The sequence below is a fragment of the Schistocerca cancellata genome, chromosome 8 (assembly GCF_023864275.1).
Source record: "Schistocerca cancellata isolate TAMUIC-IGC-003103 chromosome 8, iqSchCanc2.1, whole genome shotgun sequence".
NCBI lineage: Eukaryota > Metazoa > Arthropoda > Insecta > Orthoptera > Acrididae > Schistocerca > Schistocerca cancellata.
Genome location: NC_064633.1, coordinates 440,570,166 through 440,588,978, shown reverse-complemented (window position 1 = coordinate 440,588,978; position 18,813 = coordinate 440,570,166). Strand labels below are relative to the sequence as shown.

Genomic DNA, 18,813 nt, shown 5'->3' with positions numbered 1-18,813 from the left:
GTTGGGGCGTGAGCGGAAGACGGCCTAACGGTGTGCGGGACCGTAGCCCAGCTTCATGGAGACGGTTGCGAATGGTCCTCGCCGATACCCCAGGAGCAGCAGTGTCCCTAATTTGCTGGGAAGTGGCGGTGCGGTCCCCTACGGCACTGCGTAGGATCCTACGGTCTTGGCGTGCATCCGTGCGTCGCTGCGGTCCGGTCCCAGGTCGACGGGCACGTGCACCTTCCGCCGACCACTGGCGACAACATCGATGTACTGTGGAGACCTCACGCCCCACGTGTTGAGCAATTCGGCGGTACGTCCACCCGGCCTCCCACATGCCCACTATACGCCCTCGCTCAAAGTCCGTCAACTGCACATACGGTTCACGTCCACGCTGTCGCGGCATGCTACCAGTGTTAAAGACTGCGATGGAGCTCCGTATGCCACGGCAAACTGGCTGACACTGACGGCGGCGGTGCACAAATGCTGCGCAGCTAGCGCCATTCGACGGCCAACACCGCGGTTCCTGGTGTGTCCGCTGTGCCGTGCGTGTGATCATTGCTTGTACAGCCCTCTCGCAGTGTCCGGAGCAAGTATGGTGGGTCTGACACACCGGTGTCAATGTGTTCTTTTTTCCATTTCCAGGAGTGTATTTAACAACTCCTCTTTTTCCCATATTACTTCTGCAAGAATAAGATGCTAGAGAGTAATCTTTTATGTGTAACTTATCTAACCCTTTGGTTATGTGACACTCAGAAGGAGCAGTATGTATGTCTTTCCCAAGCTCTGTAAGTTTTCCAAGCCGACAAGAAGCTCTTCTACTTTGTTACTGAGTCCTCTAATCTTTTGATGAAATAAAGTAAACTTACTTTTCACTGCATTCTTAAGCATTTTTTGGAGCTCTTCTGTTATTTTGCCTTCTTTTGAAACAGGGTGCCTGAATCCTGATTCTAAAAAAGGTAACACTCTGTCACCAGTAACAATAGGGATCTTGCATTGTATGATGGTGGCTCTCCATACATTTTCTGCTAGAAGATCAGCCATCCTTTCTCTTCCTCTTCCATTCAGGTGTAGCCTGTATCTAGTATTTCCTCATCTCACAAATGCATCAACAGGCACTGCACTCATATGAGATTTCATTTCAGTTAGCAGCAGCTTGCTAACACAGTGTTCTCACAGCTCACAACAGTGTTAACTCAGTGCTAGTCATAGTGCTGTAGGACCTCCACAAAACTCGCATTTATGTGTGTAGTTGCTACTATTATTTCATCTAGATCTCCCTTAATACAGTAATTTCTGCTCAAGAAGGTAGCAACACTAAGAAACTTTCCTATCTACATCTAGATACATACTCTGCAAGCCACCACACACAGTATGGCAGAGGGTACATTATACCACTACTAGTCATTTCCCTTCCTATTTCATTTGCATGTTGTTATTGTTGTTGTTGTGGTGGTCTTCAGTCCCGGGACTGGTTTGATGCAGCTCTCCATGCTACTCTATCCTGTGCAAGCTGCTTCATCTCCCAGTACGTACTGCAGCCTACATACTTCTGAACCTGCTTAGTTTATTCATCTCTTGGTCTCCCTCTACGATTTTTACCCTCCACGCTGCCCTCCAATACTAAATTGGTGATCCCTTGATGCCTCAGAACATGTCCTACCAACTGATCCCTTCTTCTAGTCAACTTGTGCCACAAACCCCTCTTCTCTACAATTATATTCAATACCTCCTCATTAGTTATGTGATCTACCCATCTAATCTTTAGCATTCTTCTGTAGCACCACATTTTGAAGCTTCTATTTTCTTCTTATCAAAACTATTTATCATCCATATTTCATTTTCATACGTGGCTACAGTCCATACAAATACTTTCAGTAACGACTTCTTGACACGTAAATCTATACTCAACGTTAACAAATTCCTCTTCTTCAGAAACGCTTTCCTTGCCATTGCCAGTCTACATTTGATATCTTCTCCACTTTGACCATCATCAGTTATTTTGCTTCCCAAATAGCAAAACTCCTTTACTACTTCAAGTGTCTCATTTCCTAATCTAATTCCCTCAGCATCATCTGAGTTAATTCGACTACATTCCATTATCCTTGTTTTGCTTTTGTTGATGTTCATCTTATATCCTCCTTTCAAGACACGGTCCATTCCGTTCAACTGCTCTTCCAAGTTCTTTGCTGTCTCTGACAGAACTACAATGTCATCGGCGAACCTCAACATTTTTATTTCTTCTCCATGGATTTTAATAACTACTCCGAATTTTTCTTTTGTTTCCTTTACTGCTTGCTCAATATACAGATTGTATAACATCGGGGACAGGCTACACCCGTGTCTTACTCCCTTCCCAACCGCTGCTTCCCTTTCATGTCCCTCCACTCTTACATCTGCCATCTGGTTTCTGTACTAATTGTAAATAACCTTTCGCTCCCTGTATTTTACCCCTGCCACCTTCAGAATTTGAAAGAGAGTATTCCAGTCAACATTGTCAAAAGCTTTCTCTAAGTCTACAAATGCTAGAAATGTAGGTTTGCCTTTTCTTAATCTAGCTTCTAAGATAACTCGTAGGGTCAGTATTGCCTCATGTGTTCCAACATTTCTACGGAATCCAAACTCATCTTCCCCAAGGTCAGCTTCTACCTGTTTTTCCATTTGTCTGTAAAGAATTCGCGTTAGTATTTTGCAGCCGTGGCTTATTAAACTGATAGTTCGGTAATTTTCACATCTGTCAACACCTGCTTTCTTTGGGACTGGAATTATTATATTCTTCTTGAAGTCTGAGGGTATTTCACCTGTCTCTAATGGAATGTTGTCTACTCCTGGGGCCTTGTTTCGACTTAGGTCTTTCAGTGCTCTGTCAAACTCTTCACGCAGTATCATATCTCCCATATCATTTTCATCTACATCCTCTTCCATTTCTATGGAAGTACATCGCCCTTGTATAGACCCTCTATATACTCCTTCCACCTTTCTGCTTTCCCTTCTTTGCTTAGAATTGGGTTTCCATCTGAGCTCTTGATATTCATACAAGTAGTTCTCTTTTCTCCAAAGGTATCTTTAATTTTCTTGTAGGTGGTATCTATCTTACCCCTAGTGAGATAAGCCTCTACATGCTTACATTTGTCCTCTAGCCATCCCTGCCTAGCCATTTTGCACTTCTTGTCGATCTCATTTTTGAGACGTTTGTATTCCTTTTTGCGTACTTCATTTACTGCATTTTTATATTTTCTCCTTTCAATCTTAAATTCAATATTTCTTCTGTTACCCAAGGATTTCTACTAGCCCTTGTCTTTTTATCTACTCTATCCTCTGCTGCCTTCACTACCTCATCCCTCAAAGCTATCCATTCTTCTTCTACTGTATTTCTTTCCCCCATTCTTGTCAATCGTTCCCTTATGCTCTCCCTGAAACTCTGTACAACCTCTGGTTTAGTCAGTTTATCCAGGTCCCATCTCCTTGAATTCCCACCTTTTTGCAGTATCTACAGTTCATAACCAATAGATTGTGGTCAGAGTCCACATCTGCCCTGGAAATGTCTTACAATTTAAAACCTGGTTCCTAAATCTCTGTCTTCTGATTATATAATCTGTCTGAAACCTTCAAGTATCTTCAGGCTTCTTCCATGTATACAATCTTCTTTTGTGATTCTTGAACCAAGTGTTAGCTATGATTAAGTTATGCTCTGTCAGGGTGTATACGACCCGGGACAACCGGGAAAAACCCGGGAATTTTTCGGAATTCCGGGAATTTTTCATTGTTTTAGCTTTCAGTTAAATTTTTGTAATTTTGACAGCAGAATTGATTCTCTAGGAAAGAATGTTATTGTATCCTGCTACTGGAGAATGATACTGCAGCAATAAAATATAAACGAGAGGGAAAAAAATAAAGTTTAGTGGCAAAGGAAATGTGCAATTTAAAACAACAAAACACCGTGCACGCACAAGCTTCTGCAAATAGCAAAAATATGTCAAAGGCCATAGGGCGCAGATTGTAATTCTTCGTAACAATAAACTGCTTGCTATGAACATGACGTCACAACTGTTCACATTGTTCACATTAGGTTCGTTTGACCAATTGCCAGCAGTCTGTTGCGCATGCGCATTCGACTCCCGTATAAGCAGTACCTTCTCCCGCTTCCCGCTACTTGAAGTTTGGCTTTTAGCTGTATCGGTAGTAGCTGCAAGCAGCCAGATGCAAACGAGAAAAATTTTTCTCGCGCGCCCTAGCTGCCAGATCACGCTTGCACAGAGTTGTCCGAGTTGTAGTGGGGAGGGGGTTAACCTCCACGTGACCCGTGTTTACGCTAAGTGATTTCGCTGCCTCTCTTCGTGTACAGCTCCCACGTCAAATGAAAACAAAACGGATTTCTGTGGCCGGGAGCTATCAAGTGAATTAAAATACATTCACATAATTATGGAGGGCAAAAATATATTACTAATTTCAGTTTTCTGATTTTATTTTATTTCCAAGTTAGTAGCAGTCAAGCATTAATCGCCTTGCAGAACAGTGAAGTTATTTTTGCAAGTTTGCTAAAGAAATTTGGCTTTATTAATCTTTCCGCTGAGGCAGTCATTTTATTTGAAACGAAGTGTTTCATTCTACAGTATTGGCTAGTTCCAACTGTTCGCTGAATTTCGAGTGCACGTTATCATCTTCTACCGTCATGTCATAATAAAGAACCAAAAATGAGATCGTAGAGTACTGGTGCTCCAAGAAAATTTACATCCCAAAAACCACACTGAAAAGCTTAATATCAGATGGTACCTACTTCATTGTGAATCTGGAAAAAGCCAATTTGCACTTCAAGCCGAATTATGCATTTTAGTATGGTTTATGAAATTCCGATGCTCTTTGGAGTATCCTCTGATGCCCTGTTTCTTTTATGGTGTAATTTAAACCCTCTTAGTGCTTTATACACACGAACATGTGGGCTTCCTACACCACTACAGTTGCACACGCACAATACTACCTGTTTTCTGGCGCTCTCGCAACTGATAAATCGAACCCATTTCTAACAGTCTCCGGATAGTATTGCGAACGGTGGTTACAAAAGCGTTACTTTCTATGTAATTTTCTTTTTACGCAAGATGAATTATGTTACCTGTGAGAAAATGGGATGGGTATCTAAATCACAGAGCATTCGAAACTGAACAGTTTGGGGACCAGCCACTTACAAGAATTTCGAACCAAGACATTTATGGCATGATTTTAAATTTACTGGCACGTTTGTGTGATGTATCTTAAAGTATAACACACGCAAAAATAGATCAATATTACATGTGAAAGCTTAGCTTCTGTTGTAGCGTGTTAATCTTAGAGCCTAAAACTATATGTGAAAGCTTAGCTTTTCTTGTAGATATACGGTACTGTGTACATTAATGTAAACCGTTAACTTTTCCTCTTGCGTGTTCGCGCTATGTAACCAGTGATCTTGCTATTGGCTGACTATAGCACGTGTCCTATGCTCTGAATAGCTGCTGTAATCGGCTGGCGAGATCTCGTGGCTTGAGATATGACTCGCTTACAAAAGGACATCGCAACCTCGGTTTCAACGCTCCGGAAACTAACGGGCTATGTTTGGTGCAATTCGAATTCATACTTTCGTAATACGAAGAATGCTGAAGATTAGATGGGTAGATCACATAACTAATGAGAAGAGAAGTTTGTGGCACAACTTGACCAGAAGAAGGGATCGGTTGGTAGGACATGTTCTGAGGCATCAAGGGATCACCAATTTAGTATTGGAAGACAGCGTGGAGGGTAAAAATCGTAGGGGGAGACCAAGAGATGAGTACACTAAGCAGATTCAGAAGGATGTAGGTTGCAGTAGGTACTGGGAGATGAAGAAGCTTGCACAGGATAGAGTAGCATGGAGAGCTGCATCAAACCAGTCTCAGGACTGAAGACAACAACAACAATACGAAAATATGCAGCGTATATGTTGCTGCAAATCAAAGGTCTTTCCAAAACTTCTCTCCTTTTCTTTATTAAAAGTCTCTTAAAAACTTCTCTGCCCGTCTTTCTTTTTTTTTCCGGGAAGTTCTACGCGATTGTATAAAATGTTAACCATTCAAAGGATTGATAAGTTTTACAGTTCCAAGGGAAAATACACGGAAAACCTACTGTCACTTAGCACAGAAAAAGTGTATTTTTTAAACGGGATATCCGGGAGAAATCCGGGACTTTTTTTTCCTTGTCCCCGTATATACCCTGTCTCTGCAAAATTCTGCCAGGCAGCTTCCGCTTTCATTTCTTCGCCCCAATCTATATTCACCTACTACATTTCCTTCTCTTCCTTTTCCTACTATCAAATTCCAGTCACCCATGACTATTAAATTTTCGTCTCCCGTCACTATCTGAATAGTTTCTTTTATCTCATCATACATTTCTTCAATTTCTTCGTCATCTCCAGAGCTACGGTATTTGGCATATAAACTTGTACTACTGTAGTAGGCGTGGGCTTCGTGTCTATCTTGGCCACAATAAGGCGTTCACTATGCTGTTTGTAGTAGCTTACCCGCACTCCTATTTTTTTATTCATTATTAGATCTACTCCTGCTTTACCCCTATTTGATTTTGTATTTATATCCCTGTATTCACATGACCAGAAGTCTTGTTCCTTCTGCCACCGAACTTCACTAATTCCCACTATATCTAACTTTAACCTATCCATTTCCCTTTTTAAATTTTCTAACCTACCTGCCCAATTAAGGGATCTGACATTCCACGCTCCGATCCGTAGAATGCCAGTTTTCTTTCTCCTGATAACGATGTCCTCTTGAGTAATCTCTGCCTGGAGATCTGAATGGGGGACTATTTTACCTCCGGAATATTTTACCCAAGAGGACGCCATCATCATTTAACCATACAGTAAAGCTGCATGCCCTCGGGAAAAATAGTTTCTCCTTGTTTTCAGCCGTTCGCAGTACCAGTACAGCAAGGCTGTTTTGGTCAGTGTTACAAGGCCAGATCAGTCAATCATCCAGACTGTTGCCCCTGCAACTACTGAAAAGGCTGCTGCCCCTCTTCAGGAACCACACGTTTGTCTGGCCTCTCAACAGATACCCCTCCATTGTATGTTGGCTGCTGTAGGATCCACTACAGTCAGCTTCAAATGTCAATTTTTAATTTTATCCAATATTATTGCTCTGATAGAATGTTGCCCTCCCTCCAGAGATCCCCATTTACATTTCCGAAGCATCTCCATAATACTTCCCTGTTGATCGAACCTACAAGTAACAAGTCTAGCAGCTCACCTCTGAATTGCATCAATATCTTCCTTTAGTCCAACCTGCTGGGAATCTCAAATACTCTCGCAGTACTCAAGAATGGGTCACATTAGTGTTCTATATACGGTCTCCTTTACATGTGAACCACACTTTCTTAAAATTTTCCCAGTAAACTGAAGATGATCATTCACATTCCCCACTACAATCCTTACATGCTCATTCCATTTTATATTGCTTTTCATTTTATAGGTATTTAATTAACATAACATTGTTGAGTGGCACACTACCAATGCTGTGGGATCTTTTCTCCTACTCATCTGCATTAGCTTACATTTTTCTGCATGTAGAGCTAGCTGCCATTCATCTCACCAATTAGAAAGTTTGTCTAAGTCATCATGTATCCTCCTACAGTGGCTCAATGGTGACTCCTTCCCATACACCACAGCATCAGCAGCAAATAGCCACAGATTGCTGCTCACCATATCTGTCATATCATTTATGTATATACAGAATAATCCAGTCCTTTCACACTTCTGTAGGGTAAGCCCGTGAACCTTTGTCTCTGATGAACACTTGCTGTCAAAAACAATGTACTGGCTCCTATTACTTCAGAACTCTTCGAGCCATTCACATATCTAGAAATCTATTCCATGTGCTCGTGCCTTTGTTAACAGTCTGTAAAGAGGCACCGTATCAGATACTTTTAGGAAATCTAAGTGTATGAAATCGCCTATTGCCCTTTATCCACATTTTGCAAGAGATCATGTGAGAAAAGGGCAAGCTGAGTTTCACACAGGCAATGCTTTCTGATACTGCGCTGATTTGTGAAAAGGAGCTTTTCAGTCTCTAGAAACTTTATTGTATTTGAACTGAGAATTTGTGAAAGAATTCAGCAGCAAAATGATGTTAAGTATTTTAGTCTGTAATTTTGCTTGTTAGTTCTTTTGCCCTTCTCATATGCAGGAGTCACCTATGCTTTTTTTCCAATTGCTTGGGATTTTGTGCCGGGTGAGAAATCTGCAGTAAATGCAAGCTAAGTAAGGAACCAATGCCATAGAGTACACTTTATAAAACCAAATTGGAATTCCCTCCTGTGTGAACTTCTTAAATGCGGAATATAAAACCTCAGCTTTCCTTTTCTTACCTTCTGTTGCCACACCAGATTTGTCAATGAGTAACTGAGTAGAAGCTTTCAGCTCAGTTAGCGATTTTATGCAGGACCAGAATTTTCTTGGGTTCTGAAGGCCGGCTGCTGTGGCCGAGCGGTTCTAGGCGCTTCAGTCTGGAACCGTGCGACTGCTACGGTCGCAGGTTTGAATCCTGCCTCGGACATGGAACTGTCTGTTGTCCTTAGTTTAGTTAGGTTTAAGTAGTTCTAAGTAATAGGGGACTGATGACCTCAGATGTTAAGTCCGATAGTGCTCAGAGCCATTTGGGTTCTGAACTAGATCCATTGTTAAGGTATGTGGTGGTAGTGGTTGTAAGCTTCGCACATCGATCTTTTTACAGATGCAAGAATCTCTACTAATTTTTGCCTCGTGTCATTTACATGTTCTCTTTTGAACTGAGAGTGCAGCAGTCTGTTTCCTCAGCATTTTCATCTATTCTGTCCTTTTTTTGCTTTAGAATAGAATACAGCCACATAGACAACTTATTGTGGATAGTGGCACACACTTTTTCATGTGGCATTCAGTTACGTTGAACAAGTGGTGTCCATCACTCAACAGTCCTTTATATTAATGTCAGTGTTTCATGTTCTCTCGTATATCAAATTTCTTGAGCAGTTAGAACATGCCTTGCTTGTTCTTGTGGACACAGATAGAAGGAATTGGTGTAAGATATATGACTTGTGGAGTGGAATTAAAGACTGTTATTTATTTAGTGTGATATTACATATCTTTAGACCCTTAAAAAGAGAGAGAAGGAGAGAGATTTGTGCATACCTACAGTCCTCTTCTTTTTCTCCTTTTGCAGTTGTTCTGTATCAATCTGATGTGAAATGTGCAGGTCTTCGGTGGCCAGTGGATCTCGCGAGTTCCAGTCTGCAATACCTCATAGTCAGGCTGTAGAGAATGAACCATTTGCTCTGTTCAATCCAGTAACTACATTAAATTTCCTTGTAAAGGAACTACGAGGGATTGTTAGAAAGAACTGTAAGTAAATAGAACAATAAATGATAATTTGTTAATGTAGCAAGTATTATGATACTTAAATTTTTGGCTGTGTTAGATTCATATGTGTTGAACTATACAATTATTGGAATTTTTATTACAGTGTTGATGGTAAGTGGTTATCTAAAATTTATTGTTACTGTAGCACAAAAAATAAACCTCAAACTTGTCAATGTGATATCTTGTCCAGTTGGTCACTAGTTTTGCTGTTGATTTTCAAAAACAAATATTTGATTCACTATACATGCTCATCATTCATTGCCATTTTAATTTACAGTAATTGCTGTTTCTTGAATTTTTCATTGGATGGCAAGAGCAGGAGGATTTTGTAGCAATAGCTTGAAGCTTTCTTGGAATTCTTATGTCACATTTCTTGTTTCTGTACATGTCCGTCATGGAATGATGTTGACTTGATAGGTATTCTTTATTTCTTCCACATTTCTAATTTACTTTTCCAATATCTGTGGTTTATTGAATAAGCTCTTACCTATCTTTAGAATTTGTGTGTATGAGTAGTAACACACAATTAAGAAACGATAGCTAAGGTTCAAGTAGTCCCAAACCAGTGGGATACGTAATGCCAGTAAAGACAGCCATCAGGAGTCATCAATACAAAAAAGTAAACATTAGAATTTGAATTATTGGGCTTGTCATTTCTCTTCAGAACTTCCGCAGAATGTGTACTGACAAAATGGAAAGTTTTGTATCATGAAGCACAAGTCCAATATTTATCATACTTAGTAGAGATTTTCATCACATAATGGATATTAAATGATTAAACTTTTATGATATTTGTAACTGAGTTCCATTATTGACATCAATATGAGGTGTGACACCTGCAAGCACGAACACATTCTTGTGTCCATTGTGGAATGGAAGCAGGCAAGTTGCAAATGTTGCCTTGAGTAATTTCTTGCATTGCCTTAAACATGTGCTTTGTGAGTTCTTTATGATTGCTAGCTATAGTCTAGTATGAAAATATACGTTTCCCAGTACTTCCCAGACATGCTTTATGGATGACAAATCGGGTGACCACAATGTTCAGTCAAAGGTCAGTACATTTCTTAAGGCATTTTTGTTGTAAAGTGCAGTTTGGGGTCTTGAATTATCCTGCAGCAATACGCCATTTGGTACCCTAATCATGAAGGGTGTGAGCAAAGGGCTTACTATTCCTGTCACATAATGGTGAGCATTTAGCTGCCTCCCCCCCCCCCCCCCCCTTTGAACAATTATCAAATCAACCCTTTTGTCATGTCCAGTAACTCCTCACTCAATGATCCCAGCCATTGTAAGGGTCTCAAGAAACGCATGTTCCTATGACTTTTCACCAGGTCGTCGAATCTACCACCAGACCTTGTGCACCCGATGCAGTGCAGTGCTTAAAGTATCAAAGATATTGTCACACCCCAGTTAGGTAAAATAGAAGGCAACATGCAGGAAATACAGGTGTGATGTAGCATTGTTGTGTTCAGTGCCACACTTCTATACGAACTGTACATGCAAATCATCCTGACTGGAACAGGAATTGCCATATGTTTTAGAAAAAAATAAAAACCAAGAAACTGAAGTGACAGAGAGAATTCTGTATACTAAGACACAAAAGAATATAACTCTGATCTTCCATTGCTGCTGCTCTGAGAAAAGCTGTAATAAAAGGTGGCACTGGGTGTGCAACCAGAGGCAATAGATATTGTCACAAGTTTATGTACATGTAAATATATGTATAACAATGTCCATGCTGTTGAGCCTCAAGCTGCTTCCAATCAAATTCCAACCGAGGTCATGACCAAATAGCAGAGACAACTAACTCCTAACCAGAAAGGTGGATTTAGAAAGCTGTTCACCTGCATCCAAGTAGTCCCCATCACAACTACAAAAGGCAGAATTCATGCCCTGAAATAGTCAAAGTCCAAAGAAACTTAGTATGAAACCATGATGTTGACTGAGATTAATATTAACACATGAAGATTACTCTGTGTCGTTCAGGGTTGCTGACCACTACATAGTCACTTGAGGATAGCAGTAAGGCCTCCTAGCTGTCAGAATGTCAAGTATGAGGGACTGGATAAGACTGAGTCCCTGGTGATGGCGGAGCCAGAGAATGATTCCAAATGATAATTAGCTTCTATTGGCAACTAAATCTACACAGCAAAGTAATGCAGTGACCAGTCAGGAACCTCTGAGGTGTCCAAATGTGTCATTGGAAGCACTGCCAGCAGCTGGCTGGGTTGGCCATGCTGAGTAGGTGGGATCAGCACAGGCTACCATTGGGAGCAGCCAACAGTGAGTGCTGACAGCAGGGGCCATGAGGTGGCAAGCCATGCTCAGCGTGGCCTGCGATAAACCAAGGAACTCCAGGGATGATGGAATTGTTGCACTGTGATCAGATCCACTGGAGTGGACCAAGTTCAGTACTCAAGAGAATCATGCTAGCTAGTGCTGGCAGACCCACGACTGCTTCTACTAGCCAATGTGGATGGAGGAGGTAACTGCCTAGTGCTTAGATTGTGTTAGTGATGAACTGGAACCAAATTCAGGGTTTGAGCTGAAACACAGCACAGCATGTGTGGAAGCCACATCGGAAGGACAGTCTGACATAAGCACAGGACAGATCTAATGTCAGGCGACAAGAGATGAGTGCAAATGCTCCGTGGCTGGTTTGGAGACCCAGATATACTTGCGTGGGTGGTGTTGTGGCAAAAAACCCTACTTCTGGTCTCATACACCTGAGAAAGTGCTGCCCCAGGCATTGTGTATGGAGTAAGCTGTCCTTCAGTAAGGCATTTTGTGGAGTGAAGGACACTGAGGTGACACTGTTGCAGTGCCTGCCACTGTAATTTCAGAATGGGCCACCCACTTGCCCACCTGTTGTGGCCTGCTCAAGCTGATGCCAGTGACAATTCCTCGCCATTGCCATGAATTCAGTCCTTTGAATTCCAATCTGCTGCTGTGATCTTACTATATTTACATCTAATGTAAATATACTATGTTGTCTAAAACTGACATGGTGAGACCGTGGCTGTGTAGAATTAATGTAGATTAATTCTTACAAAGAAGAAAACAGCAACCAGCCACTATTGATACTGCTATTTATTTAGGTAAATAGCGCCGTTACCAGTTTCGAACTGGCAAGTTCATCATCAGACGGCTGTTTACATGATTTTTCAAGATTTATCTTTTCAAGATGTACCATATTTGCTCGAATCTAAGCCGCACTTTTTTTCCGGTTTTTGTAATCCGAAAAACCGCCTGCGGCTTAGAATCGAGTGCAAAGTAAGTGGAAGTTCTGAAAAATGTTGGTAGGTGCCGCCACAACTAACTTCTGCCGTCGAATATATGTAGCGCTACACTGGCATGCTTTGCAGGCACAAAGATAAATACTGGTGCCAAAACCTCCGTGTCAGTAAATAAATTAAAAAAAAAAAAAAAAAAGGTGGAAGACGAGGTTTTTTTCTCCGCCCCGAGTTTCGACCACAGCATTTTTATACATTATCCAACGAAGTAAATACAAATTCCGTATTGTTCATCTTCGAATGTAGCAGCATTTCAATGTACTACAAAAATCCGACTGGCAAGACTGTTTGGGATGTTTGTCAATATGGCAAACTCTACATTCTGAATTTTTTCCTACCTGTGAGAAGAGATGGTTGCTAATAGGAACTTTTATGAATTGTGAATCACATGCAGTATTCTCTTCATAATACGAATATAAACATTTTGCCATGTATTCTTTCGTGTTTGCTGCTATCTCATTTAAATCCTGTCTGCCTAATAAACTACGAAACTAATGTGAGACAACAGCAAACGCGGAAGAATATACATGTCATGTCATGTTTATATTCGTATTATTCTCATGCCTAATAGTGATACAGTCAGAAATGAAGCACGGCGATGGACTAGATTTTTAAATCTAAGATGACTCTAATTTCTGTGCAGAATGTAATGTACAAAAGAGACGTCTGCAAAGATTTTCAAACGGAGAAAAATTTTAGCTAAACTCTCGTTCAGAACATCTTCTATCATACGCAGTCTATTTATTGGTTCTTGTTGATCATTATCAAAGAAAGCAGCAGTGTAAGTAACAACAAATAGCAGTCTCTTGCCATTGTTTCGCTAATGAGACAATTCCTCTCTTTCTTTTTTTTATTGTAAGCGGCGGTAGCGTGCACAAAAGCACGCCATGCCACGAGCGGCGACAGGTCGTAAACACACATTATCAGAATGCGACAAACAATGCATGGCACAGTACAATAATGCAATGACGTAACTACCTATAACAAAGAGAACAGCACTTATCAGATCAAAGCAAAATAAGCAATCGATTCAAACCAGACGAAGCATGTGAAAAAGGAAGGGTATCGGTATAAATACGGACGGAGCGCCTGACACATCGCAATGGCTACCTGGTAAAGCTTAACTGCTAAGCTTACGACTCGAACCAAACTACTGCAGCTGTATCGTCATTCATTCGACCTAAATTGTGTCTCATATTACAATGGACCAACTTTGTTTTGATTTGGAGGTGCACCCTAAAACTTTTCTCTCCCCTTGAATTTTGAGTCTCAAATTTTAGGTGCGGCTTAGATTCGGGAAATTTTTTTTTTCCTTGATTTCGAGTCTCATTTTTCAGGTGCAGCTTAGATTCGAGTGCGGCTTAGATTCGAGTAAATACGGTATCTTGAAAAATCATGTGAACAGTCATCTGATGGCGAACTTGCCAGTTTGAAACTGGTAATGGCGCTATTTACCTAAATAAATAGCAGTATTAATAGTGGCTGGTTGCTGTTTTCTTCTTTGTAGTAATAAACCTACATTAATTCTACACAGCCACGGTCTCACCATGTCAGTTTTAGACAAAATAGTATATTTACATCATTCGGTTATATTTACTTTTTTAGATTTCTAGTTTCATACACCTATTATGTACAATTTGTCTCCTATTCTAATTCAGTCACCATCCACAGCCTAGTGTCTTTTGGTGCACCACACTTAAGTCACACCTGATGGCTGACCCATCGTGCTGGCAAGTAATGTATTGGGGCATCAGGAGGATGGTTAGTTCCTGCTAATAGTTGATGTAGGCAGTACAAATGACGAGAACAATTTTTCTGTGCTGACGTGGCTATATGTGCTGCTTTTAGCTTTGTTGAGAGAATTTCTTATGGTGCAGTCAAGAATATCATTCCCCCTCTGCGGGTTCGGGGGTTAGAATAGGCCCGCGGTATTCCTGCCTGTCGTAAGAGGCGACTAAAAGGAGTCCATCCCCCTCACGGGGGTAGTTAGCGCATGCGTCTGGAGACGGACGGTTCCACGACCTATAATTGTGGTCTTTTTGGATTTGCACTTCTCGTTTCTTCCTTCCTTTGGTTGGTTCCTTTCTTTGCTCTTCTCCACCTCACTGTCTTCCTTACTCTTTCCCTTGACTTCTTCTCCTTGCCTCCTCATTGCCTTCTTCTCCTTGCCTTCTCATTGCCTTCTTCTCCTTGCCTTCTCATTGCCTTCTTCTCCTTGGCTTCTCTGGTCTCCGCCTCGGCGTTTGAGACAGTCTGTCCTCTTTTTCCCTCTCTCTCTTCTTTTTCCTCTTCTTCCTTCCTCCCTGTGCGTGCCTGAAGGCCGTCCCACGCGTTCGCACACGTAGCCGGTGACGGGGTAACGCGTAATTCCCCGCCCTGGGTAGACATGTAAGGCACGCACGTACCCCCTGATAAAGGCCAGGCCCAGGGAGGGGTGATTGCCTGAGCTGATATCTTCTGACCATGCCGATTGGTCCCTCCGTCTGTTTCTCGGGAGGTGTGACCTGAGGTGTAAACATTCACCTAAGGCGGGAGTGCCCTCTGAGAGGGTCCCCACAAGGAAGGAGCGCGCCATCGGAGACACTGGCAATCATGGGAGATTCCTCCGCAATGGATTTCACTCCATCTCTCTCGACTTCTGCCCAAAAACGGAAACATGACCAGCCAACAGTGACAAAAGTACTACCGCCTGCCCCACAGTTCCTCGTCGTTTCTCGATCTGAGGACGGAAAGGATTTTTCTTCTGTCAGCCCTTTCGTTATTCAGAAGGGCGTAGATGCCATAGCCGGATCTGTCAAATCTTGTACCAGGTTGCGTAACGGTACCTTATTACTAGAAACTGAGAGCGCCTTTCAGGCACAAAAACTGCTTCGGGCCACACTCCTGTACACGTTCCCTGTCCGGGTGGAGGCTCGCCGAACTTTGAATTCGTCTCATGGTGTGGTCTATACTAGATCCCTCGACGGATTGACTGACGAGGAGATTCAATCTTTCCTCGCTGAGCAGGGCGTGACGGCTGTCCATAGGGTCATGAAAAAGGTCAACAATGACCTTGTACCGACCCGGACACTTTTCTTGACCTTTGATAGTGTTAAGCTGCCATCGCGCATCAAGGCGGGCTACAAGGTTATTTCTGTTCGCCCCTATGTCCCGACACCTACGCGCTGCTACCAGTGTCAGCGTTTCAATCACACTCGACAGTCTTGTTCCAATGCAGCTAAATGTGTCACTTGTGGCAGGGATGCCCATGAGGGTGACTGTCCACCTCCGTCTCCTCGTTGTGTGAACTGTCAGGGTGACCATGCCGCATCCTCCCGCGACTGTCCTGTCTATAAGGAAGAACGCTGTATCAAAGAAATTCGGGTCAAAGAGAAAGTGTCCACCTCAGCTGCTCGCAAGCTATTGGCTAGTAGGAAGCCCACGCTGCTCCCAGCGGGGAAATACAGTACTGTCCTCGCCTCTCCTCGGACTACCAGGGAGGTGGCAACCCAGACATGCGATCAGACCTTCAGCACCACGGTCGTCCGTTCGGCCAGTGCTAAGATCGCGCGGTCGACGTCTCCTCTTCCTCCCATCACCCCACAGACACCAGCCCCTTCATCAGCTTCTGCTAAGATGAAGACCCCGAAGTCAGATGCACGGGCCTTCAAGAAGGAACCATCCTGTGCTGACTTCCTACGTACCTCGACCTCCCAGCCTTCGACCGGTACTTCTACCAAACGACCTTCCACGAAGGCTCATAGGAAGCACAGTTCTCCTTCTCCGCCACGGCGCATTTCTTCTCCTGCGCCACCCAGCGGTTGCCGCCTCAGGCCGTCATCCGTTTCGCCTGGCCGCACCGCTGGTAGCCGAACATCTGGCCGTTCACCGGCGGCGGAAGCTTCCCCTCCCGGCCATCTTCCCGAGATGGCCGATGAACCTATAGACCCAATGGACGATGACTGTCTGCCTACTGATAGCGGCGGCAGTGCTCGCTCGAAGCCAGGCCCTCAGCGGCCTTCGAGGTGACCCCTTCTTTCATCTTCCTTTTCTTCTTACGAAGGCACTTATTCACTGGAATATTCGCAGCATTCGCTCCAACTGAGAGGACTTGAAGTTGCTGCTCCGCTTGCACCGTCTGCTCGTCGTAGCCCTCCAGGAAATGAAGCTACGCCCATGCGATCAAATTGCCTTGGCACACTACACCTCTGTGCGTTTTGACCTACCCCCTGTGGTAGGTATCCCGGCTCATGGAGGGGTTATGTTGCTGGTCCGGGATGATATTTACTACGATTCCATCCCGTTGCACACCGGCTTGCAGGCTGTTGCCATCCGCATTACTCTCCCCACTTTTACATTTTCCATTTGTTCCGTTTACACTCCATCGTCGTCTGCCGTTACCAGGGCAGACATGATGCAACTTATTGCTCAGCTACCTGCACCATTTTTGTTAACTGGAGACTTCAATGCCCACCATCCCCTTTGGGGCTCTCCAGCATCCTGCCCGAGGGGCTCCCTGTTAGCAGACCTTTTCAACCAGCTCAATCTTGTCTGCCTCAATACTGGCGCCCCTACTTTTCTTTCGGACACATCTCACACCTATTCCCATTTAGACCTCTCTATATGTACTCCCCAACTTGCACGCCGGTTTGAGTGGTATGCACTTTCTGATACATATTCGAGCGACCACTTCCCGTGTGTTATCCATCTCCTGCAGCATACCCCCTCTCCGTGCTCATCTAGTTGGACCATCTCCAAAGCAGACTGGGGGCTCTTCTCTTCCAGGGTGACCTTTCAGGATCAACCCTTCACAAGCTGCGATCGTCAGGTCGCACACCTCACGGAAGTCATTCTCACTGCTGCTGAATATTCCATCCCTCACCCTACTTCTTCTCCACGTCGCGTACCGGTCCCCTGGTGGACCGCAGCATGTAGAGACGCTTTACGTGCTCGTCGACGTGCTTTACGCACCTTTAAACGCCACCCTACAGTGGCGAATTGTATAAATTATAAACGATTACGTGCACAGTGTCGTCGTATTATTAAAGAAAGCAAGAAAGCCAGCTGGGCTGCTTTCACAAGCACCTTCAACAGTTTTACTCCTTCTTCTGTTGTCTGGGGTAGCCTGCGCCGGCTATCTGGCACTAAGGTCCACTCACCAGTTTCTGGCTTGAAGGTCGCGAATGACGTCCTTGTGGCCCCTGAGGCTGTCTCCAATGCCTTCGGCCGCTTTTTCGCAGAGGTTTCGAGCTCCGCTCATTACCACCCTGCCTTCCTCCCCCGCAAACAGGCAGAGGAGGCTAGGCCACCTAACTTCCGCTCCTCGAATTGTGAAAGTTATAATGCCCCATTCACCATGCGGGAACTCGAAAACGCACTTGGCCGATCACGGTCCTCCGCTCCAGGGCCTGATTCTATTCATATTCAGATGCTGAAGAACCTTTCTCCTGCGGGTAAAGGTTTTCTTCTTCGTACTTACAATCGCATCTGGATTGAGGGACATGTTCCTGCATGCTGGCGCGAGTCTATTGTTGTCCCGATTCCTAAGCAAGGGAAGGACAAGCACTTGCCTTCCAGTTATCGACCCATCTCACTTACCAGCTGTGTCTGTAAAGTGATGGAGCGAATGGTTAACTCTCGATTGGTTTGGCTGCTCGAGTCTCGACGCCTACTTACCAATGTACAATGTGGATTTCGTAGGCGCCGCTCTGCTGTTGACCATCTGGTTACCTTGTCAACCTTCATTATGAATAACTTCTTGCGGAAGCGCCCGACCGCGGCTGTGTTCTTTGATTTGGAGAAGGCTTACGACACCTGTTGGAGGGCGGGCATTCTCCGCACCATGCATACATGGGGCCTTCGCGGTCGCCTCCCTCTTTTTATTCGTTCCTTTTTAATGGATCGACAGTTCAGGGTACGTGTGGGTTCTGTCCTGTCAGACACCTTTCGCCAGGAGAATGGGGTGCCACAGGGCTCAGTTTTGAGCGTCGCTCTCTTCGCTATAGCGATCAATCCAATAATGGATTGCCTCCCAGCTGATGTATCAGGCTCCCTTTTCGTGGACGATTTTATCATCTATTGCAGCGCGCAGCGTACGTGTTTCCTGGAGCGCTGTCTTCAGCGTTCTCTTGACCGTCTTTACTCCTGGAG

At 43.7% G+C, this 18,813-nt stretch overlaps 1 protein-coding gene across 3 annotated transcripts in view; it reads left to right on the top strand.

The window, feature by feature from the left end:
- The window catches only part of LOC126095318 (uncharacterized), a 156,460-nt gene that overhangs the window by 14,777 nt on the left and 122,870 nt on the right, over positions 1 to 18,813 (top strand). For 2 of the 3 annotated variants that reach the window (XR_007521956.1, XM_049910122.1), the window contains exon 3: positions 9,228 to 9,373. Coding sequence is in view for 2 of the 3 variants with exons in the window: in XM_049910122.1 (XP_049766079.1) it covers positions 9,228 to 9,373 (146 nt within the window). In the remaining variant the exon portion in view is untranslated. Of the gene's footprint in view, positions 1 to 9,194; positions 9,374 to 18,813 lie in introns of all 3 variants that reach the window. The other variant, XM_049910123.1, reaches the window with a different exon arrangement.